The sequence below is a fragment of the Protopterus annectens genome, chromosome 8.part0 (assembly GCF_019279795.1).
Source record: "Protopterus annectens isolate FY-2018-M chromosome 8.part0, PAN1.0, whole genome shotgun sequence".
Taxonomy (NCBI): Eukaryota; Metazoa; Chordata; order Ceratodontiformes; family Protopteridae; genus Protopterus; species Protopterus annectens.
The window spans coordinates 84760449-84787042 of NC_056741.1; the positions used below are offsets into that span (position 1 = coordinate 84760449).

Sequence of the window (26594 nt, forward strand, 5' to 3'; positions counted from 1 at the left end):
ACTTGCAGAATAACAGACACAAAGATCCACCCAGCAATTCCCAGATTAGAAGGGTGTAGGCTATACTTTCCTGCCACAGCAGCCCAACCAAAACCTTCCCAGTGTAAAATAACTGGTTTGGAGTCCAAGTGCTAAAATCAGAACTAAGACACTTACCAAATAACAGACACAATGAGCCTTCAACCAGCAATTCCCAGCATAGAAGGGTGTAAACTATAGTCTCCTGCAACAAAAGAGTCTAGACCACAAATGTTCCTAATGTAAAATAACTGGTTTGGAACCCAAGTGCTTAAAACCGAACAAAGATATTTGCAACAACAAGCACAATAGGCCATCACCCAGCAATTTCCAGTTCAGAAGGGCAGAGCCTACCCTCTCCTCCCACAAGAGTGCAGACCACAAACCTTCTTAATGTAAAACAACTGGCCTGAAGCCCAAGTCCTTTAACCAAAACTAAGACACTTAGAGTAACAATTACAATTTAATTGGGCTACTAACAAGAAAATAATAAATACAGCAGAATAAATGCAACTGAACACTATAAGAAATAAGCAGTAAAAGCAAAATAAAGTAATAAAGTAGGACGAGATAGGAATACAGTAAAAGCAGCTGAATAAAATTTTTTTTAGTTAAGTAGGAAGGGAGGAAACAGAAGATAAATCAATAAAAAACACTCCAACCTGTAGGCCTGCAAGTCAGATTCTTAGTAGTAATCACAGTTCTTTTATTAAAACAGAAAAAATGCACAGTAAGGTTAGTGAAAAAATTAGTGGTTATAATAGACAAAGCAGTTATAGAAGGCGTGATAGTAAGAATGAAGAGGAAACCTTAGATTTTGTTTCAAAACATACACTGTTTGCAGAAAGGTTGGAAAATTTAGTAAAGTATTATTGGACATTTATAAAAAGGGAAGAACCCTTTCTGAAAAATATATACGTTTTTCCTATAAAAAAGGAAGAGGCATTAAGGATATGCTGGTACATGGGGGGGGGGTTAAAAGACCCTTAGTTAAAAATAATTTGGAGTTGTTTTCTAAAGGAACTTCCCCATGTGGCAGCTGTACAGCTTACCAGTATATAGTCAGAATGTTCCCAGTAACCAATGGAAAACATTTCCAAGAGCAAGGTCATTTTACTTGTAGTAGTGAAGGAGTAATATATGGGCTAAGATGACCTTGTGGGAAATATATAGGGGAAAGTAAGAGGAGCTTTGCCAGAAGACTTAAAGAACATGCAAGAGATATAAAGAAAAATAAACAGTCTAGTCCAGTGGCAGAGCATTTTCATGATTGTCATAATGGGGATCCAACTGGTTTGCAGGCCACAGTGTTAGAACAGTTTAGAAATGAGTGTCTTACATCAGAAGTATTAAGTTTAATCTATGGAAAAAGGAATCTATTTTTTTTATTTTAAAATATGACACACTTTGTCCTAAGGGTCTTAATAAGGAGTGCAACTTGAAATTTTTTTATGATTTGACTTTATGATCTTAATTGTCTTAATTGTATAATTGATTGTTGGGTGTGCTTTTATGTATAAAAAGAGAATCTTGTGGTGAGGAAAGATATACTCTGTAAAGGCTAATGGCAGCCGAGGGGCTAGAGGATTTATAGGAAGATTTACTGTGCATTTTTTCTGTTATAATAAAAGAACTGTAATTACTACTAAGAATCTGACTCGCTGGCCTACAGGTTGGAGTGTTTTTTATCAATCTAGCATTTTGCCAGTGGTTTTGCAAAAAGATAATTCAATGCTAGGAAACTAAAGGGGTGTGCCTTCCTGCATTATCTAACTGCACACAGTAGAATGAGCTGATGTGATAGGATTGGGTGGAGTGTCCAATATCAAGTTTATAGTAGAGGTAGGCAACTCAAAATCCAGCAAGTTTTAAGAACACAACAACAATTGGATGGGCAGGTGGGAGAAAAAATAGAGACTGAATCAGAACAGAAGAAGTAAAGACGAGTAAAGAAACCTTGGAACTTAACTCTGAGATATGTTCACAAAACACAGCTATTGTAGAATACTGTTAAAAACTACAACCTAAGTGCCACACAGGATTAGTAAATATCACTCAAACAGTTAGAGCAAAAGAATATATACTTATATAAGCTTTGTATATTTATATCAGTGTTGTATTTCCAAATGGCTTTAGAACCAGCATTTCTTGTAGCCACCCACAGGTGAAGGCACAAAAGATCAGAAACTTAACATAATTTAACTCCTTTATGCCATCAAGATGAAAGTCTTTTCTAAAGTTAAACCCTCTGGGCAATTAGATAGAAACACAAAGAACTAATGACCAATATTTCACACCTAAATAAAAATGGAGACTGAATCTGAACAGAAGTAAAGACAAGTAAAGAAACCTTGGAACTTAACCCCGAGATATGTTCACAAAGCACAGCTGTTTTAGAATACTGTTAAAACTACAATCTAAGAGCAGCACAAGGTTGTTAAATATCACTGAGATAGAGGAAAAAAAATATATACTTATACATAACCCTTGCTTCCCTCAGTCTTTCCAAATGATCAGCATGGGCTTTCCTGTTCACTGTTATCTCCAGGCTGGCTATAGAATGAAAAGGAGACAAAAAGAGAAGAGCATTATGCATACCAGTCTTGCCTATATCCAGCTTTCTATTTAAGTTAAATTATATTTTTCTGTATGCTTACACAATTGTGGAATGTCAGTAGTCCTAATCTCATCAAGACACTGGTTGAGTGTATCCTGATTGTGTCTTTTAAGATCATTATAGTGGTGACTGCATTGCTTTCCAGTACAGGGAATCTCAGTCACACTGGAGACAGCCTTGGCCAGACTATTCAAAGCCTCAGGTTTGTATTGAGACCCTTTATAGTCCTCATGCAGCAGCATTCAGCTGTGGCGCTTTCCAAGGAGTCCACTAAAGGTTCTGAACTCTTCCACACTGCACCTTTGAGCCATAAATTGGACACCTTCTCTTCTAGCTCCAGACATGTCTGTTAAGGTCAAACAGCAACAGTTAAGAGTGTTATCCATCCAACTGTTGTTATCACATTTAATACTAGTGCACATTCCTGAACAACTATACCCACCAAATCTATGGCACATTAAGGGTAGAGTAACAATGCCAGACAGAAAGGAAGGCATTTTTTGAAATAGTAAGGTTAATCTGCATTAGCTTATGGTTTGATTCATGTAACTGTTATTTGATTTAACTTTGCAGACATGCAATGAGGGCATAAATGTCATGACCTGATATATTTTTGTGTGGCTTTACACAATGATAATATCCATTTGTACAATGTGGGATTCAAAGCTATGCAAAATAGCAAAACATATTCTTCCACATAGGTGAGTTGTTATCCTTACCACGGAAGAAGGGCTTTTCAGGCATCCTCATTAATTATATATAAATACACATGACAGAGTTAGTGGCTATCAATGTATGTGTGTAACCTGGCTAGGTCCTGGTTTATACATTTATGTGTATATGAGTTTCATTGAAGTCTGAAGTCCATCCAAGGACAAAAAAGACAATTATAATTACAAAAGCATAATTGTCGGTATACTCTCAGTCACACATAAAATTCATATCAAGTCCACTTTTGTACATACTTGTTATTTGTAATTATGTTTACATTGTTTTATATTTTTAAAATTGAGTGCACAAGCATTAATAAAATTGGAGATATGCTAGATGAGAACCCTGGCTCACTGTCTTGTGGACATTAACTTTTACATACTAGATTAGGACCCTGGCTCACTGTCTTGTGGACATTAACTTATAGCAGTTGCTACAGGGAACAGCTGGCTGCAAGTGTATTTTTTCTGCCATTACTGCACATTGCAACTGAGACCTTGTTTGTCAGACTTGCTCATTAGTTATACATATACATTAAATAGTTGATTGTTTAACCATGTATGTGCATGACACAGCAGTTCAGGAAGTAAATGTGTAATTGTACAACTATAATTGTACTAATACCCACAGTTACACATGTAATATATGTCTGATATCCTGTGTATGCTCAATACACCTCTACAGATAGTTATTCCTATGTGAAAGTGTATTCCTACTGTTAATTTTTTTATACTGTATAGTAGAACATCATTAAGAAAAATTTAGCCTTTGCTGGATTAGAGCCTAGGATCACCTGTATTATAATCCTTAACTTACAACTTCTGCCAGAGGAACAAGTAGACAACAGCTGTATATTTTCACATTCATTACTATGTGCGTGTGCTGACCACCATACAACACTGATTAGCATGTTAGCGTGGTGGAAAACCACACATGATAAAATGTATCCTTTTTGAAATTGTATACTGTCTGCTTGTTGTCTGCAAGTGTGTTCGACCTGCTGGTGTTGCAGACTGTTGGTCATACATTGCCACTTAGCAGGTATCCTTTTTGAACCTGACAATTGTCTCGTCTGAGCCATTGAACCATTTTTGCAGGAAAATAAGTGACACTCAAATATGACAGGCAATGCTTACCTTGTATTATTCTTCTAAGAAGTGATTATTTAGTTTAATCATTAAAAGATAAATGTGGGACTTGAACCATGATCTAAATACAATACATACTTTGTGCTACACACACTTTATTCACAGGTGTAATTTATACAGTCTTTATCACAGAAGTAAGTTACATGACATTTAATTTATTTACCCATTTCACTCTGTTTGCACTAAGCCACGTACCACACAAATATTAATATTAAAAAGCATAAACAATATCACAAAAACATTTTAGCACACATAGACTTTTACACAACTCTGGACTTGAACTGTCAGACTAATGAATCCACAAAACACAATAAGGGCACCTTATCCATCTTTGCTACAGAAACAGTTTTGCAGTTGGAATGCAAAACTTTGTGCATGCAAGCAAATTCCTTTTTATCACAGCATTAACAAAACATATAACACTTGTACACTTTCAGTTCTTTGTACTTGAGTTAAAAATATATTTCCTGTATATTTCCTGCAATGAACGATCACACAACCAGTTATGAGTATTGTTTGCAGCAATGCAGCTCTGTCTTCTCTTTGTATCATATTCATCCTTCTCTTATCTGTGCTATAATTTCAGACATGTAGTCTGTAGCGCATCTTGCATCATTGTCCTTAAAATGTATGAGAATATTACATGAGAATAATGTACAGTTTTCAACAAAGGCAGGGAAGTTCATATTAGTGAACAGTAACAGAGAAATGTGTGTTGCTCACTTCCATTTAACAGCTTGATACAATTACTTCTACACTTTGTAAGTGTAAACTGGGTGACACTGCAGGTAAGGGAGCCTGAATTGCTGTTGTATTTTCCTTCTCCCTACCAGTAATCATTCACAGTTGCAATCCATTAGGAACTAACACTAAGGTATTCCCTAAACTAAGTTTACACCTGTTTCAGGAATTGAAAACTTTGGGATTCAGCAATTCTGATGAATTCATACCTTATCTGCATCTTCACCATGCTTACAAGCCAGAATCTACACTATAAAAAAGTAAACGTGATTAGAGAACCTAAAGGTGAGGAGAGTCATGTATGTGGAACACACAGAAGCAGATTGTTATTAATTTGGATTTATCTGCACAAAAGACTTCTGATCTTGCTAAGGTATGATTGAAGTTTTCAATCACATATTAGATTTATTTACATTATAAGGACATTTTTTATATATATATATGAATTGGAAAATGGAACTTTTTATCTATATACACTTTTTAGAAGTTCACTGTTGGCACAGGCATTTTTTTCAGGGCATTTTACTTTCTTAGATACACAGCCTTATTAACTTTCATTACAAGTGTTATTGTTACAACTGGTTGTCTTAGACTCTTCTATGTAATGTCAGTGAAATGTAATATCCTATATTGTCAATGACACGGGGTATTAAGCTTCTAAGTTGGCCCATAGACACCTCTAGGGGAGTGCTGGGCACAGGGTGAGGTGACTGGCAATCATATAAAAATTAATTTGTATTGTAAATGTGTACTCATTTATGTGAGAATTTTTTTGGAAAGCACTTAGTAACAGTTGACAAATGTGTAATTTCTTGCTTGGTATAAATGGTCATTTGCCTGTTGTTTTGAGTGTGGGGATGCCAAATTACATTTGTGTGTTGCCACAAGACAATTTTTTAAGAGGTTTGCTCTTGGTATTCCTTGTTTTGGATCAAACCTTGGTTTGTGTATGACTGTGATATGTTATAACTGCATAACCTTATATTTTAATACCTGAAATGTGTTTCCCCAGTGGGAAATACTGAAAATATAATATGTGTATATATAAGCAGGACTTTATTTATGTGATATTTATCTGTTGTATCCTTCTTTTTCTTTTATGTCACCTAGGATTATGACACCCAAGTGTCCCAATCCCAATAAAATCCCTTTCAGAGGCTTCAAAAATAATTTAATTGTTCAAGCATATAGGTGCCTTTCTTCTTGAGAGAGGACATGGGGATATGTCTGACAGAATACAGATTTGAGAAACAGATGGCAATCACATAGGTGGGTGTAGCAGGACGTATGATCAGGTGTGTCATAGGGCAACTGATATGATTTTATCTGCCCAGAGGAGAGCAGCAGCAGTTGCCCATGAGCAGTTGGCTATGTGGGGGGGGGGGGATCTGCTACAGAGCCACAATTGACACCACATGAATGTTTTTTGTCCACTGTTAGAGATCCAAAGAGCTCACTGGAAAGTGCACAACAGCATGTGATTGATGTTGGTGCTGATGCTTCTGGGAAGACAAGTATTCTTACACACTGGCTTTGGGTTGATGTTTCAGCCAAGTTTGAGTCCAAAGTATTGTTAGTGAACATATTTTGGTAAAAATGTGGTCCCCACTGTGCTCTTGGAATTGTGATGATTGTGTCCTTACCTTCTGCTTAACTTTTTCCAGGACCATCATCCCTAGCAGGTGTGGAGCCATTTGCATTTGGTAAACAAAACATTTTTTATTCAAATATTGATGACCATTTGACAGAAATATGCATTTATCCATATGTGTGAGGTGGATGTCATGAGTGAGTGTGTGTGTGTGTGTGTGTGTGTGTGTGTGTGTGTGTGTGTGTGTGTGTGTGTGTGTGTGTGTGTGTGTGTGTGTGTGTGTGTGTGTGTGTGTGTGTGTGTGTGTGCCATTTGTGATTGTGGCACCAGTGTTAGTTTGTTAGCATATATTAAATTGTAGTGTAGCTATCAATTTCTTTCCTGTGTTTGTTGCTTATTATCACAGATGATCCAGACAGTGGATGTATATGACTCTTGCCACCTGATATCAAATTATTGGCAGACTTTATGATAATGATGGCTAAACAGAGGCACAGTCATTTGGTGCAGAGGATGAATTTGACACTGAGGTTGACATTCAGCTATCCACTGTATTTCCATCAGACTCAGACAGTAGGCCTATGCATAGCTATTCCAATGAGTCCTCAGATATTGGACAGCTAGAGGGTGACACACTTGATAAGAGTAGTGTGGTTACTATGGCTTCAGTGCAGGTTGACTCTGGCCATAGCCAAAGTGTGTATGAAGTGCCACGCAGGAGGGCTGATAGGGGTGCTTGGAGGAGGCCTGCTGCTCACCCTCCACCTGATCCTAGTGTGTTTTTACATGCCATTCGATGTATGTTTTAGGCCTGTCATGGAGGCTTAGGCACATTCCAATAGGGCCTCCAAGAAAATGCTAAAGATTATAGATGTGGCACAGGCTGACATGCTTGACTGCTCCACCATGTCACTGATTCAGTGAATTGGATGAATGACACAATGGAATGGGCAGTATGTCTAATGGAACATCTACTGGGAGGGGGATAGCATCCACGTGGACATAGGTCAGCATCATCACCTGATGTTAGCCAAAGTGGTTATGCCTGATCATGCTCCCATAATGACAATGCTTCCACTGCACCATCAGTGATTGAGGTGTCCTCACTCAGACATGGTAAGCCATGGGGTTGTGGTCCTGGGTGTAGTAATGAGTGCAGCTCATCCAGCTGGCATTAGTCACATTCAGGTAGCAGCAGTGCATCTGACACTAGGCATGGACGTGCCAGTGCAACTCCTAGCAGAACCAGTTCTAGTGGTCTGTGATGACAACAATGAACTATTACCCATACCATGCATGGCTCACATCTGTCTGGCATACCAAGATGTAAAGCTAGCACAGAGCTTGGCTGATTTATTGCAGACCCTCACACACACATTTCACTTTGAGTGTCCCTAGAGAGACACAAACACACACACACACACACACACACACACACACACACACACACACACACACACACACACACACACAAAACTGTTACATAGGTCAGCCATGACTCTTCCAGCTCATTCTGTCTTGGTGGTCATTTGATACTTTATCAAAATGTCTGCCTGTTTGTCTTTCTTACTCACACACACTCACTACATCTTGTGTCAGCCTTGGCCTCCTTCCCCCAAAACAGCACCCTGTGCAAATGACGATAACTGAGGCACATCCCTTGATTTTCTCTCTTTTGGATTCAAGGATACATAAGTGTTTTATCTGTTGCCTAAGGTGCATAGCTGACTGGGTGCTTAGTATATCTGTGTTTGCGATGCTCTTTTGCAAACTCTATTGCTTTCTTACAGGTTTTTGTAATGTGTGCATACCTCTCATCCTCTTAGACCAACAAAGCTGGACAAAGTGATAAATAAAAGGGGACAAAGGCCCAAAATAGGGATTGTTTAAATGTTTTGGTCATGCAAACTTAGAAAGTTTATAAAATAACAGGTTTTGCATTACCATGAAGTTTCTGAGGGATATGAAGTTTGAAGATGAAATGTCTGTCATTATTTTCTAATTTCAATTTTAATTATTTGCCAGTACAAAACTATGAGGTCAAAATCTGGACATTCTGCCAAAATCTGTAAATTTGAGAAGTATGAATTTGTGAATCTTTGATACATGAGGCTTATTAGCTGATAGTCAGCGCTATCACATATTGATGCCATTCATGTAAAATTCACCCACCTTATACTTACTTACATCAGCAAGCAACAGTCTGCAAGGATATGGGGAACTGATGATGTTTCCGGTGTTCATTTCTGAAGAAGTGTTTAGACAAAAACATACAATAAATAGTGGCATTAATATCTGAAATTATCCTGTACATTGTGTGGCTGTATACCTGCTGGAGTGGTTGGTGTTCCCTCGGTCTGTGTTGTTATTTGGTTTTTTGGTGACTGAGGTATTCCCCTACTCGATTTACTTTTACTTGTAACTGTTTGGGGATTTCATTGACTGCTCCAGTGGCAATGGCTGCGAGCAACAGTGAAGTCACTGAACTGAGAACCCTTATTAGCCATCTGTCCCAACTTGTTAAACTACTGACTCCTATTTGCCACTCAGCACCGAAGGGTGGATCTGTACATTCACTTCCTGGTAATCAGGTAGCTTTGTGAGCAGCTGTTAGTGTGATGCAGGCTGCAAGGAACTGTTTAGAGAAAGCTACTCAGCAAAATGGTGCAAGGAGTGACAATTTTGAATTTGAAGAAACACCTAGGATTTTAGCAGGAGCAGATGATTTAAGCGACGTGAACGGTCAAGCAGGGACTTATAAGCAAACTTCCTTGCTATGTGACTGTTGCCATTATAATCATAAAATGAATGTTAGTGACCTCAATGTATGGTTTGAAAAGCATTCTGATTTTGCTGCTTCAAATACAGAGAACTTGACTGTGTTTAATAATGCAAGTTACACAGACAATATTAGTTTATTACAAACACTAATGTTAAAATGGTATTCTTTAAACCTTGACAATATTTATGTTAATGAATGTTTAAAAATGGGAATAGTGCCCAAGCACCTTAGGCTCTGGAGGTTTCCCAACAATGTTGTTGATGGGTTGAAGTTTCACCATGATTTGTTACTTATTTTTGATACAGCTGGTTTTGAGGTGATGCAAGCTATTATAAAAAATAATGAATTAATTTTATGAGATGCTTTTAAGCAGATAGAAGTTGTTAATCGTAACATTACAGAAGATTTATTATTTAAAATGGATGAATACCAGAAACAATATGTAGACATAAGATGTTTTGTGGATAAAAAATGTAATGAGATTCTTGAATGGAAAATGAATAAAAATGATAGGGACTTGATTGGGTACAAGGAAGAAAGGAGTTATCCAAAACCTATGGGGGGGCTGGTAGTACACTTTTGAATAGATTGAACAACAAAGACAAAGGGGGAACTAGTTTTAGAGATGATTGGGATGACCAAGGAGGTGACAAATTTGAGGTGAGCCTAGTTTAAACTACTAGGACCTTGTGGAATACCCGACCCTCAGGAGATTCAAAAGACTCCAGAACAAGTATTCCAGCAGCCATTACTGGAGGGGCAGGGGCAACAACAGGGGGAGAAGCAACATAAAGTATGAAGTGAAGTACTTGTTTTAAACTCCCAGTCTTACTCTCAAGAGGGACCTATACATACCTTCAAAGGATACAACATATTCAGTTATAGCAGCTTGGAAATTAATGAAACTTGTTTTTCGTTATTTTCTAAAGGATTTAATTTTGTTCCCAGGTGTAAGTCAGACATTAGTAGAGTAATAATTGATCTCAAAATGTTTATGCAGAAGAAAATTCTGAAATCATGCTAGGTGAAACAGAACGTAGATTGGTACAAGAAGGTCTCAGGAGAAAAAAAATACTTTTAACCCTCCCCTCCATTCCCAGTTGAAAAAAATTGAGTCCATGGTAGAAAGAGAACATAGGACTACTATTTCAAATAATAGATTTCCATCTAATCTTACTACTGAGGAGTATAAGTTATTGAACAATATTAGACACAATAAATATATAAGGATCATGAAGCCGGATAAGGGAGGGGGCACAGTTTTCATGGATACTATCATATATGATGCAAAAATGTTAGATATTCTAGGTGAACCAGGGAAGTATATAAGGGCATCTAAGAATGAGATTAACATTGCCCACCAATGTATTCATCTGGCTTTGAATGATTTGATGTTTGAAGGCTTGATAGACAAAGATACTCTTGAGTTTTTGACTAATGATAAACCTTGGGTTCCCTTTATCTTTTGGCTATCCAAAGTACACAAGGACGTAAATTATCCCCACTTTTAGGCCCATTGTGGTGGCTGAAAGTTCCATCAATGCACCTTTAGCGAAGTATCTTGATATGAAATTGAAGCATATCCCCCAAGGTGACCAATTTGTGTTAGGGATTCTTTGGGCATGTTAAGGTGTATCAAGTCTGAATTTTTACACCCACAGCTATTGTTTGTTACAATTGATATAATTGATCTTTTTGGATGCCTACCACACAATATTGGTTTGACGTGGTTCGAGGAGATCATCAATGAGTGTGGTGGCTTGTCCTTTAATGAATTTTGAACTTGTGTGGAGTTGATGGACTTGGTCCTTCATAAAAAATTTTTGTTTTTTGAGGGGGAACTTTTTCATCAAATTAATGGGGTTGATATGGGCACTAGATATGCCCCACTGTATGCCAATCTTGTCCTTACGTACTGGGAGCATAAATATGTGTTAGCATCTCCATTTAAGGACTGCTGGTCCATATATAGACTTTTTTGGATGATAGTGTCATTTTCTGGAATGACACTGAGGACAGGCTGAAGGAATTCTTTGATCATATCTCCAAAAGTACTAGTATTTTAAAGTTTACCTATCAATGGGACAGTGAACTATTGAATTATTTGGATATATCTATAGAGAAAATAGAAAGAGGTTTTAAATCAAAAAATTTTAGGAAAGAGACATATCCCATTTCTTTCCTCCATTTTAAGAGTGCCCACCCATTTAGTCAGAAGAAAGGTATAGTAAAGGGTCAACTAGTGAGAGCTAGTCGTATGACCTCGGAGGACAATGATTTTGATTTGGAGGTACAAAACTTAAAAGAAATGTTTACTGAAAGCGGTTATCCTAGTGGATTGGTAGAGGAGTTGGTTAAAGAAGTTAAGGAGTGTAGGCAAAGGAAATGTTGTCCTGTATTAGGGGAATGAAAATCTATCTACTTTAGACAGTACTGGGTTTCCATCTGAAATTACAACAAAAAAGACTTTGAGTCTTCCTTTACTACTGAATTTAGGGGAGATGCCCTTGTTATCAGGGACATTTTGAACAAGGAATGGGGCAGATTCTCTCCGTTGTCAGATTTAAAGGGAGTTAGGGGCACTCCCTTCATTTGTACCTTTAGAAAGGGACTCAATATTAAAAATTTGGTTGAAAGGAACTACCAGCTTAAAACTAACCATAAAAAGTTAAGGACATACAAGTGTGGAAGATGTCCTGAGTGTCCCCTGATTGCTCAGGGTGAGGAGGTGACAGTTGAAGCACACAACAGATACATTGCTGTGACCAACTACACTTCTTGTGAATCTTCAGGGTTGGTTTATACATTTAAGTGTGGATCATGTCAGGTCTTTTATATAGGCAAAACTGACAGAATGTTGAAGAAAAGAATATATGAGCATACAAAGGACATTCGTACCCAAAATGTTACTAATGCCCTTTACAAGCACACATTAGATTGTCACAAATCCATATTTACTTTGTATGTGCTTGAGGAAATTCCTTGGGATGCGAGAGGTGGTCAATGGAAGACAATAAATTAGTATCGTGAGCTATATTGGCAGCTTATCCTGGAAGCTTATAGGAAACCTGGATTAAGTTAAGGGCTGCAAGATTGTAATTGTATAAGGAAAATTGAATTTGTTATACATGTAAACAGTCATCTCCAGACATATGAATCTGGTACCCTCCCTGATGATGTAAGTGACCACTCATTAACCTACATCATCAGGCATAAAACCAATCTACCTAACCCAACCATATCTAAAACAATTAGAACCAATAAAAACTTCAACCCTGATCTCTTCCAAAGGGAACTAAGAGCATGTAACTGATCTCCCTTAAAATACCTCCCACTGGAGGAAGCTGTCTTTTACTTTAATTCTAATTTCTTAGCCATTCTAGACCACCATGACCAACACGCTCTATAAGAATGAGAACTAAATCTGCCCCATGGCTTTCAAAAGAAACCAGGCAAAAAATCAAACTCAGAAATAAATACTGGAACAATTCTCGATCAACTAAAAACCCAGTAGATCAACAAAATTTCAGGCGTGTAAGAAATGAAACTAAAAAAGCAGTACTATCTGACAAAAGAAACTACTACCTACAATTCCAACAGACCCAGCACAATCAACCACAAAAATTCTGGGCAAGTATTAATCAATTATTATACCCAAGTCAATCCATCACACCAAATCCGCATGGCACAGACCAAGAGAATCCTAAACAGACTGCTAATACCTTTAATACCTATTTCACTGAGGCCATTCAAAACCTTGCCAGTCAGCTATCCACTCAAGACTTACCTATATCCAACCATATCACTAACCCACCCCCTCCATTTCTCTTCCAACCAGTCCCAACTGCATATATTCTTGTCCTCATCCAAAAAGTTAAACCCTGCACTCCTTCAGTTGACCAAATACCTGCTGAATACCTACAAAAGGCAGCAAATCTATTGCTTACCCCATTTCCATTCTTATCAATAGAACAATCACTGAAGGACATATCCCTAGCATATGGAAGGTCTCGCATATTATCCCCCTTCATAAGGGTGGTAAATCCACTGAACTCTCCAATTACCGTCCCATAGCCCTACTGTCTCCCCTAGCAAAGATCATGGAAAAATGCATCCATAAACAATTGCTAGACCATCTAATCCATAATAACTTACTTTCCAACTCTCAGCATGGTTTCAGACCTTCACACAGCACTACTACCGCCCTTCTTTCTTTCACTCACTGTATCAACAAAAATTGAAACCTCAATATGCTTTCCTCTGCACTGTTTATAGATCTGTCTAAGGTGTTTGACATGGTAAATTACCAGTTACTTATAAAAATCCTTAAATCTCTGTCACTAGATGCATTAGCTATAAAATGGTTCCAATCCTATCTGGATAACAGACAACAGGCCATGCTATGGCACAATATTCTATCTACCCATCTACCCATCAACATAGGGGTCCCCCAAGGGTCCATATTAGGACCTCTCCTATTTTCTATATTTATCAATGACCTTCACCTAGCAATCCCCAAGCTACATGCATACAATATGCAGATGATTCGACACTTATATGCTCACCACATCAATATCTGAACTTCATTCCCTTACCCAAAAGGTCTTTAACACAGTTGAACTATGGTTTACTCAACGCTGTCTCCTTCTAAACCCCAAAAAATAAACTACTCCTTTTCACTCCTACTTGTAAGATCCCCCAATAGACTTCACAGTAACATCCAATAACAGAACTCCTATATCCCCAGACCCAACTACCAAACTACTTGGTATCACCATAGATAACAACCTTAACTTTGACACCCATATTAACAATACTCTAAAAACTGTTAATAGAGGACTGGGCTCTCTCTACAGGCTCAAACCCTTCCTCTCTCCTGCAGCTAGAATAACTATTGCTCACACCCATCTAATTTCTACTCTCCTCTATGCCTCACCCAATATATACTAATCTCTCTAAAAACAACCTTAATAAAATGGAAAATTCCTACAATAACATAGCTAGATTTGCTACAGGTAAACCTTTTAGAACCCACCACTGTACTAACCTGAAGCAACTAGGATGGCTTGAATTACAAAATCAGCTTAAATTCCACCAATTTACCATTGCCCACAAAACCCTTCACCATCCTTCCAATACCCCTATACTATCTACACTCATTATCCCATACAACAATCTAAAGACCTTACGTTCTTCGCATAGACGTCTAGTAAATATTTGTAAGTCAAACAACAGGGCTGGAGACTCACTTTTCTCTAATCCTGTTGGAAAATCCTGGAACCTTCTTCCTAGCGAACTTTCCTCAATTCCCTCTATATCACTCTTTAAAAACAAACTGAAACTTTTTCTCAGAACACACTGGTTGTGCTCCTGTACCAAACCTGACTGATTTACCACCTTTCTTACTTGGATCTGCCTACTCTCTTCTTCTCAATTATTCTTGTTCCTTTTCTTAACAAACTGACCTTGACCTTTCTAATTTTTTTTTTTACTTACATCCTCTTAATTTCTTTAACCAGACTAGTTATTAACTTTTATACTGATTATTACAACACCTACATTTTGTTTTCTTTCTCTATGTCAACCTGCTTACCAACATATTTTCTAACTCAGCTGCTATCTTTTTATATGCTGTATTGCAACTACATTTGTATTGCAACTACATTTGCTTTGTATTAAGTATATTTTTATATTTAGCACTATTCTATGAACAAATGACCACTGTGATTACTCCCTGCTTTTTTTTTTCTCTTGAAATGTGTAACATACAAATTAATCTTTGTATAATGTGATTATATTTTTACTTCCTCGGAGCTTATCTCCCTGGGCCTCTACTGAAAATGGACATATATCCAGTTAGACTAGTCTGGCCAACAAATGTAAAATAAATAAAATAAAATAAATAAATATTTAGGTAGTGTTTTATACATACAAAAGGGTTTTAGTAATTTATAGATAATTATATGTGTTATTAAGACTTCATTGTTTTAATGGTAAATGCATTTGAATTTTGTAAAAACATGTAAGCTGGAAGTTTTATGGTAACAGTTGAGTGTTGTTTTTATGATGTATTAGTAAAAGACAATTAAAGTATTTTTAATTAGATATAGGAAAATTTTAAAATTCTACAATTTATTCTGTTTCTTTAATGTCTCATTAAAAGTTGTTGATTGTATTTAGGGTTAAGTAATCAAGAGGGTTGATTGAGGATATAAATGGGGAACTGGTGGTGTTTCCAGTGTTCATTTCTAAAGAAGTGTTTAGATGAAAACATACAATAAATAGTGGTGTTAATATCTGAAGTGCCTGCTTCTTAATTACTTGGAAATTATCCTGTACATCACGTGGCTGTATACCTGCTGAAGTGGTTGGTGTTCCCTTGGTCTGTGTTGTTGTTGTTTGGTGTTTTGATGACTGAGGTTTCCCCCTGCTCGATTTAAGTATGCAAGGATATGCCATTCATTTGTATTCTTAGACCTTTATTTTCCTATTCAAGGTTCAACCTTTACACTGGATGTCCAGCAGTTGCAAGACATTTAATCTGGGGCTGACTTTGTCTGATAATCATGGGTAAGGAAAGGTTTGAGCATTGCCTGGCATCGGTGTTACTGTATGCATGTGTATAGGATGAAGGTTTTAGCACTTAGGTTGTGAACATGTGTGCTATCTGTTGCCTCTTGGCCAGTGCGAGGGCATACTGTGCATGTCTTCATCTGCTTATACCCACAGCAGCTAGTGATCCCTCCTCTGACTCCTCACCTGCATGTGGCTGTGATGACCTTGCCTACCTTGACCTGGCCAAGGCATTTGACACAATAGCTGACTTAGACATTGCTGACAAAGAAAAGAGGCTAAGTAAAAACTCATAATGTCACCCGGTGAATAACCAACTGGCTCACAGGAAGTTAGAATGCCACCACTACAAAGAGACCACTCACAAGTAAATTCCTCAGGGATCAGTCCTTGGACCACTCCTTTTTGGCATTTACTTCTCTGAAGTCAACACCAGTGGCAGTGGTCTCTGGCTGACTAAATTTGCAGATGATTGCAAATTAGGAGCTGTCATTGAATCCCATACTGACACAAATGTTCTCCAGGAGGGGCTGACACAGACATACAACTGGTGTTACAGCCATGGACTAAAGTTAAATGTCAAGAAATGCATAATAGTATCCCTTGGGAAGTCATCCACCCCTGGTAACTATCATATTGACATCACACACCTTAGAGTTGCCCCAGTAGTCAGGGACCTGGGGACACATATAGATAGTAATCTAGCCTCTGTCCATCACACGTCTACAGCAGTGAGGAAAGCCTTGTAAGTTGTGCAACTTATAAACAAAGGTATGGCATCTAAGTCCAAGGAAGTCATTGCTCCACTGTATTTGGCATTCATAAAACATATTATTGAGTACAATGTCCCTTTTGGTATGTACCTAACCAGACATATCTAACAATTGGAATGTCCACAGATGTTCCTCACTAAAAGAATACAGGGCTTAAGTAAAATGTCCTATGCAGACTGCATCAAGGCTCTATCCCTGTATTCTGTCTCCTACAGGCATTTGAGGGGAGATCTATGCCTGGCATACAAAGCATTGCCAGATCCCACTCTGAGGGACCTCCTGCATATTTGCAAAACAAACAGCACTAGAATTACCCATTCTAAAGACTTAAACCTTGCCTGTGATATAAACAGGACCTGCTGGAGAGACAGGTATGTATCCCAGAGATTACTCCATCTCTAGAACAGGCTTCCCATCCATGTGAAGCAGTGAAGCAGAGTTCCTCCCTAACTCAATTCAAGTGCAACCTGGACAATTGGATGGAAAATAGGAAATTCATCCCTAGTTTAGCACCTATGTCTCTAATGGACCCAGACAACCTGTAAATGGTTCATCTCCCAGGCCCTAGCTTGTAAATATTTTATCTCCCAAGCCCATGCTCACACTTATTTAGGGTATCAGAACTTGTCAGAGATTTGGGATGCATGGCTCGGCTAAAAAAGGCCCTTGTGGTTGTTAGCCTAGTAAACACCTATGAACCTATGACCCTATGACCCTATTAACCCTTCCCTATTCCCTAGCTGGTGATTTGATTTCAATGTGCATGCTGTCTATGGATCCCAAGGCTTCACGGTAGCATGCTACAGGGTAAAACTCCAGCATAGTTTTGGCTCTGTCCTCAGGAGTACAAGAAACATATATGTAGTCACTAGCATGTTGCAGCATAGCATTCAGGAACTGAGGTAGGATCCAGGATACTGATGCATGTGACACCTCCAGCATTCCTCTGTCAATCTCTGGAAGTTTCCTGTAGCTAATATTTTAAGTGCTTCACATACCTTCCTCTCCACTGGTATTAGTTCTACTTGGTTTAGCCTTGCTCTCAGTTGAGGACGACAAAGGTTGCAGAGTTTCTGTAAGTGTGTCTCTATCCAACCTGTAGAGCTCTATAATGTCTACCTCATGCAGACCATGAAATGTTAAATGGAGTCTGAACACCCTTCTCCTTCTTGGCCGTGGTCTATTAGCAACAGCAGCAGTAGCATAGATTTGGTCCCGTTGTAAATACACATAAATAGCTCCTAACATTGTTTCTATGTAGAGAAGTTTCCTTGGCTCTATTCCAATAGGTTTTGAAATTCACTGGGAAAATCTACACTGAGTCTACACGATTGCTTTATAGCTTGTAGAATAGCTTCCCCATCTTGGATTCGCTGATTAGCATACAGTTCATCTGCTTATGCTGTAATTAGCATGCCACGATGTTTACCCTGTTTGAGTGGCTCTACATGGTGTATAAAGCAGCTTACTGAATATAAAACAGTGTGTTACAGTGTGAGCATTGTGGTCTTAGTGGATCATGTAGGTTTTATTGAATCTAAACCAAGATTTTTTTCTAAATTTTAGCATGGTTATACAGATTATAAATGTTCTATGTTGCACGGGAAAAACTGGAATAAAGAGGAAATTTGAAAATAATCTCATTTTAAGATTCGGTAATAGAAAGAATGTATTTCTCAGAATTTTAACAACTGTGTACTGTCTATGTAATACTCATATTTTTTTTTTATTTTCCCACCCACAGACGTAAGATACTTGATTACTATTCCCATCAGTGATAACTGTTTTTGAAAATGGTAGGCATAGTTTTCTATTAAAGCCAAATTAGGTCTGGGGAGGACTATGATACCAGGGACAACATCTCAAAAAAATAACATAAGATATATATTGCATAAATAAACATCAGATTCAAGTAGCTAATGTCCAAATATGCATTTTCACTGGTTAGATCTAACCATAAACAAACCACTTTAGATATCCACATTCCGCCCCCACCCCCGGATAAGGAAACCACCACGAAAAACTTTTCAAAAGCAAACTTCACGTTACTTAAGACCGAGGTGGAAAGTTTCAAAGCCCCCATGCTAAAGGATAATGCTGTCCAAGCTGCAAAATCCTTTACTAATACATTCTATGGGCACCTACAAGACTGCATGGATCATGCTATCCCAAGCAAAACCAAGACTCACTCCTCCAAGAAAAGGTAACCAGTCTGGTGGACCCCTGCCATAAACAAGCTATACAATAGAAGGAGGAAACTAGTACAGAAAAGAGTAAAATCCCATGAAGGGAAGACACCCTTGATCAGTATCAGCAAGAAACTCTGATCCCTCATAAAATTGTCCAAGGCGAGTTTCGAAAGAAAAATTGCCAAGGACTCCAAAGATAACCCCAAGGCATTCTTTAGCTATGTCAAGAATCTAAGTGGCAATTCTCAGATCTGCTTGGAGTTAATGCAGAATGACACAAAATACACTGAACCAACCGATATTGCCAACATCCTGGCAGACAGGTTCAGTGCAAACTTCACCCCCCTCTCACCCCCAAAAGGGCCGATAACCATACCAGAAGAATGTAAAGCCCCTGAAATTACAGACACTCAAGTTAAAATAGCCCTCTCCAAAGCCAAAAACACAGTATCAATGGGACTGGACTGTGTCTCAGTCTTCGTCCTACACGAGCTCAAAGACGAACTAACCCCTCACCTAAACACACTGTTCAAATTCAGCCTCTCCATAGGCTACGTACCCATAGAGTGGCGCACAGCAATAGTTATTCCACTCCACAAAGGTGGAGCCACAACAGGCTCTGGGAACTATCGCCCTATAAGCCTGACTAGCTTGGTCTGCAACGCTATGGAGCTCATCATCATGGAACTCATTAACAGAGACATTGGGAACCTCCAAACACTGGACTCTACCCAGTCCTCCTTTGTTAAGGGCAGATCATGCCTCCTAAACCTGGTGGACTTCTTTGAGACAGTTACCAAGGCTATAGATGAGGAAAAGGTAGTACACACAGCCTACCTAGACATCGCAAAAGCCTTCGACACCTTTCCCCATTCTGGTATTATAGACAAGCACACCAGCCCGAACATAAATCCCTATGTCACAAGATGGGTTGCCAATTGGCTCACGGACAGAACCCACATGGTTTGAGTTGCGGGAGCTAGGTCTGACTCTAAACCGGTTGCAAGTGGCATTCCCCAGGGCTCAGTCCTAGGACCCCTCCTGTTCGGCATATACTTCTCAGAGGTACAGGCAAGCACAGGAGGACTATGGCTGACAAAGTTCACAAACGACTGCAAACTAGGGGCTACAATTGACTCTCCGGCTGACACAGACATTCTCCAAAATGGTCTCACTAAGACGGACACGGTGTCAAAATCATGGCCTCAAGCTAAATGCCAAAAAGTGCATACTCATCCCCTTTGGAAAAAAACAAAGTACCCCTAAACTACCACATAGGTGGTAGTCTCCTAAATACGGAAAATGTAATAAGGGATCTGGGGACCCAAGTAGATAGTAATCTCTCCTTTGATAATCACATTGCCAAAGTGGTTAGAAAATCCTTCTATGTGGCCCACCTAATCACAAAAGGTTTTGCATCTAGATCAAAAGAGGTCATTGTGCCCCTCTACTCATCACTCATCAGACCCATCATAGAGTACAATGCCCCATTTGGGATGTACCTTACAAGACACCTGCAACAGCTTGGAAAGACCACAGAAGTACATTGCCAAGAGGATCACTGGCCTCAAACAGATGCCCTATGCAGCTCGACTGAAGAAACTCAAGCTCTACTCTGTTGCATACAGCCTACTCAGAGCCTTCCTCACATGCAAAGCCATGTCCAACCTAGAATTGATGGACATGCTCCACCTAAAGAAAACCTTATCCCCTCGAGCCACATGCTGTAGGGATTTAAACCTCACCACAACAATAAATAGGACATGCTGGAGAAATAGATTCCTGTCCCAGAGACTTCCCATGCTATGGAACAAGATTCCAATCTACATTAGGCAGAGCTCCTCACTACCACTCTTCAAGAGAAACCTTGACAAGTGGATGGGAAACAGAAAGTTTACCCCGGGATCACTTCAGTGGCTCTGCTGGACAGAGGCACAGGGAACTAATCTAAGGGGGTGGCGAAAGCCAACACATTCTAGCTAGGCTTATAAATGCCTTCGGGCAGATAGCCTAGTACCTTCCTATGAACCTATGAACTTAAATATTCTGAGTAACATTTTTGCCAAAGTTAATGATTATATGCAGTTATGCCATGAAGTACTGTTTATAGTATGATAAATCCTGTGTCACTCTGTTGTTTTCATTGTTTGAGTCGTATTTCCACCATAAAAATAAAATTATCTCCAAATAATCTTAAGAATGACATGTTTAGAGTAATGGACATTTCCTTCAGACTGTTGTTATGAGAAAATTCTGGAATTTGCTAATTATCATTATTTGGGTTCATAGATTAGTACTAAGCTAACTGCCCTTTTAAGCTTAGCTAATTATCCCTTGTGAGATTAAAACCCTGCACCTTGTGCTTGGAAGGCAAGCACCTTAACGATTAGGCCACTCTCCCAACCTGTAACAAATAAAAATGCATGGACACACATATTCATTGGTTATATTTTTTGTCACCTATCTTTCTTTGTTTGGAGCAAACCATGAAATGTATTATTATTTTGTATATGGTTATTTATATTAATTTCTTCTGGACAGGAATTTATAAGGAACTCTACACTACTTCCACCATAAAAATAAAATGATCTCCAAATAATCTTAAGAATGACATGTTGAGAGTAATGGACATTTCCTTCAGACTGTTGTTGTGAGAAAATTCTGGAATTTGCTAATTATCAATATCTGGGCTCATAGGTTAGTACTAGGCTAACTGCCCTTTTAAGCCTTGCTAATTATCCCTTGTGATTGTGAAATTCAAACCCTGAACCTTGTGTTTGTAAGGGAAGCACCTTAACGATTAGGCCACCCTCCCAAAGGGTTCAGTTGGGTAAATGGTGTACTAACAAATAAAAATGCATGGACACACATATTCATTGGTTATGTTTTTTGTCACCTATCTTTCTTTGTTTGGAGCAAACCATGAAATGTATTATTATTTTGTATATGGTTATTTATATTAATTTCTTCTGGACAGGAATTTATAAGGAACTCTGCACAAATAACCGACTCTCCATACTGGATTGGACTTACTGATCAGAATGTTGAAGGTAGCTGGTGTTGGGTTGGTGACCATGCCTGTAATACAACTAATAAAACGTGAGTATGCTGATGAAGATGAACAATGTCTAATTGCCTCTGTATGATCTTATTAACAAGAAAAAATATGTAAGCACATTTAATCAGCATTGTCTTTCAGACTTTTGTCTATACTTTTGTAATGGTTCATTGCTCTGATCACAGTCACAGAAGCAGAATAAAATAAACATGATGCCTGCAAAATTTCTGCACATGTTAAATTCTGCTGTTGATGTTAAAAGTTGCATTCATGTATAAAAAGGGCAACATGCTTCTGTTCAGAAACTTGCACTAAATTTACTGATGGGGTTTCTGAATTTATTTAAGTTGAAAATTTTCAGAAAAAATGCAACATCTGCTGGATACTAAGTCGCATTTCCTTACATCGTTCATTAAGATGTTGTTCCAGGGCAGGTCAGCGAGTCTATGAATACATTATTGTGCATAAGTACTACAACAAAAAGGGGTCATTATGAATCAAATAAAAAGAATAATAGGAAATATAACTAAAATGAGTTGTAAACTGTAAGATAATGGCAGTGAACATGTTAAGAAGGTTTGCAATTTCTACACCTTAAGCAGTACTTATTTTGAAATAAATTGTATGCACAGTGATAATGATCGTAACTGTTCTTATCAATATATGGGGTAAGGAAGAAAGATGAGCGGTAACTTGGTCATGTGAGGGGTTGTGTGGCAGAAGAAGAAGATGGACTAGGTAAAGGGGTAGTCTGATCTGTAGAGACTATAGAGATGCAGAATGAATGATACAGTGAAAGAAAAACAGTGAGTGGAGAGAGGTTTGTGTGTGTACATATGCAGAAATGCAGAGCAGAGAAATATTGTTGTTTAGAGTAGGGCTCTAAGATTGTCTTTGAATGAGCACCAAAATATGGCAGGGTCTCTCTGAATAAGATAACATGGGAGAATATTCCATAGGTGAGGAAGAAATCAAAAATACAGTCTCTCATAGCCAATTAATTACGCATGGTTGGAGAAGGCTACAGATAGAGAAGAACACATTTATCTGTAGGATCTTTACAAAACAAATCAAATGCTTGAAGGCTTCATTGCCTTTATCTGTCTTTACTGTGAGAAATATCCACAGTACGAGAAGTAAGGGGACATGTAGCAGATGTACTTCTTCTTCTTTTTTCGGCTTTTCCCGGTAAGGGGTTGCTACAGCAGATCACCTGTCTGCTTATGATTGGCAGTGGAGTTTTACGGTGTCGAGTTGCCTGCCCGACGCCCAACCTTCCACAGAAGGCACACACATGCACACATTCACACCTAGGGCCAATTTAGAGTGTCCAATCCACCTACAGCATATCTTTGGGATGTGAAAGGAAACTGGAGCACCCGGAGGTAACCCACACGACCACAGGCAGGACATGCAGACTCCGCACAAAAGACACCCCAGCCGAGGATCAAACCGGAGGACCTCAGATGTACAAAGCTTTTAAAAGATTAAGCAGGCCATTTGTAGGTACACATGTTAAACCCTTCACTAAACCTTGTAAATTAGAAATATTATTGCTCAGCCTCATTGATATTAAGTATAAACAGATTGGAAGTACTTATTCCTCTTAGCTGCAAGGTGGAAGGACTGCTCTGATAAGTATCCATTTCAGGATTGGAATTAAGATAATTTAATGGGAGTAGAACATGCAGAGTTGTGTCTGAGTTAAAGAATTTCATTCTTAATTCTGTGACTGAGTCCATCAGTATCCCAGTGTGCTCTACCTGAGCAACTCACTTAGCCTGATAATGTTTCCTGTATGCAGATGAGAAAAAAGTAAATCCCTGAAAAAATAATGTTTCCACCTGGCAGGCTTTGCTGTTATCATGAACTCTTCCTGATGACCAAGCCTGATTTGGGACATAACCTGCTGATGTTGAACAAAAAAAAAGGCCTGAGCTTAAACTTTGAAAACAAACCATTTTGTTCTGTTGAAATGCTTCATGTCTGTATGGTGTTTGTTCAGTCAACTTTGAAATGTTAAAAAAAATAAATTTTGTATCAAAAAGTAAACAAAAAATATGTTATCAATTCATTGATGTTTTGTCAGGTTATAAGAACAAACAGCATTAAAATAATAAACTGCTTTATTTAATCTTGTAACATATTGCCAAAAACTCTACCTTAACTTGACATATTTTCCCACTCAAAATTAATAAAAATACGTATTTATTTTCCAGCCAGTTTTATGCGATTCAACAAATTTAGAGCAATTGTTTTATTGGTCAAGAAATATATATGTAAATGTTATCATGTTTTTATGATATATAAAACTTGTGGGTTTACGCTGACATAGTTTGAAATGCATAGCTTTATGGTTTTACTTGTCCGTACAAGTCCGTAAATAAACGCAGTGAACTTCCTGTGGATTATCCGTGCATTTTTCCGTTTGTTCGTTTGAGAGTCAGTGCCTTGTCTTTACTTACTATGTTCAGTGAAATTGTTAAAGTATAAGTCACATATACAGTCATCGCAGACAGCACTGTTGCCAAAAAAGATAATTTTATTTTCTTTAAAAAACATGTTGGCAAATTTCCCATGCCTTGTCAAAATTAAAGTGTTTTAACATGGAGATTATCCCAATTCAAAGATGAAGAGAAAGGAAAATCCTTTTTTTTTCAGAGATTCCTGAAATGACTTTCTGTTTTTTCATAGCATCATAGGAAGTTATTAGGCTATTGGCCCTAAGGCCCTTACAAGGCTACCAAGAGTTTATCCCATGTTTTGGCAGGTCAGCACCTAATGCTCCTGTCCAGTAGGGACACAGGTAGAATCCCAGGGGTGTATTTTCTGTTCCCCATCCAGTTTTCCAGGTTGCACCACCTAAAAAGGGTTAATGAGGTACTCTGCTTGACATGGAGAGGGAGTCTAGTCTATCTCACAGAAGGGGGAGTCTCTGAGACACAAATAACTCCTGCCAACAAGTCTTATTGATGTCACAGAGCAGGTTGAGATCACACATGCAGGTTACTTGAGCGGAGCTTGACTTGTGGATATGCAGCAGTCCTATCAAGGCAGGGTCTGACTTTGCTTTGTATGCCAGACAGAGGTAACCTTTGAGGAGTCTGTATGAAACTGAGTAGAGGGACATCTATGGAGGGTAGATGTTTGACGCCCTGGATTCTCCGGGTGAGGAACCTATGTGGTCTGTCCATCTGCTGCATGTGTTTTGTGAGGTACATGTCAAAAGGGACATTGTACTCAATAATGGGTCTTATAAAGGAAGAATATAGGGATATTATGACCTCCTTGTCCCTGGATGAGAGACCCTTACTAATGAGGCAGGCCATGTAGAAAGCTTTCATTACAGTGGAGGCAATTTGGTAGTCAAAAGTCAGTTTGCTTTCAACCTGGGTGCCCAAGTCCCTCATGACTGATTGTGTGATTAGGACCTTGTTATTAATGTGATAATGTGTGAGGACGTCACTCTCCCCAAAAGGGATGATGATGCATTTTTGCCATTCAGTTTGAGGCCACGTTTCTGGCATCAGTCATTTGTTAGGGTGAGACCCTCTTGGAGGATGTCCACATCACTAGGGAATTGATGACAATGCCCAGCTTGCAGTCATTGGCAAACTTGGTCAGCCATATCCCACTGGTTTTGGCCTGCACCTCAGAAAAGTATATCGCAAACAAGAGAGGCCCCAATGCCAATCCCTGGGGTACACTGTTCATTATGGGTCTACTGCTTCCGGTGGCTTTTCCTATTTTGACTAGGTAGGGTCTATCAGTGAGCCAGTTTGCTACCCATCTGGTAACATATGGATTGATGCCTAGTTGAGAGAGTTTATCTATGATACCCGAGTAGGGAATAGTATCAAAGGCTTTGATCAGATCAAGGTAGGTGGTGTGCACCATCTTCCCCTCATCCATAGCTTTCATGACTGTCTCAAAGAAGTTGACTAAATTTAACAGACATGACCTTCCCTTGATGAAACCAAACTGTGTGAGATCAAGTGTTTGGAGGTTGCCAATGTCCTTGTTAACGAGGTTCATAATAATATGTTCCATGGTCTTACAGATCAGGTAAGTTAGGCTGATGGGTTTATAATTTCCTGGATCAGTGGATGCTCCACCTTTGCACAGAGGGATGGCAGTGATTGTCCTGCACTTGGGTGGGATGAAGCCAGTACTCAGGCTTTGGTTGAATAGGGTGCCTAATGGCTCTGCAATTTCCTGCCTGAGTTCATGTAGGATGCAGCCTGGGATGTTATCAGGTTTCACAGAGGTTGTATTTTTTGTCTTTTGAGAGGGCAGTGATGACCTCCTCACTAGAGATAAGTGAGGGGGGCAGGTGTTGGGAATGTCCTGATTTACTGATGGGGGAAACAGAGTGGAGAAATTTTCACTGAAC

General features: G+C 38.7%; 1 protein-coding gene across 1 annotated transcript in view; it reads left to right on the forward strand.

Moving 5' to 3' along the window:
• Positions 1–26594, forward strand: part of LOC122808146 (C-type lectin domain family 4 member E-like) — a 348558-nt gene that overhangs the window by 308165 nt on the left and 13799 nt on the right. The window contains exon 4 of the mRNA XM_044079117.1: positions 22121–22242. Within this exon, the coding sequence (XP_043935052.1) occupies positions 22121–22242 (122 nt within the window). The remainder of the gene's footprint in view (positions 1–22120; positions 22243–26594) is intronic.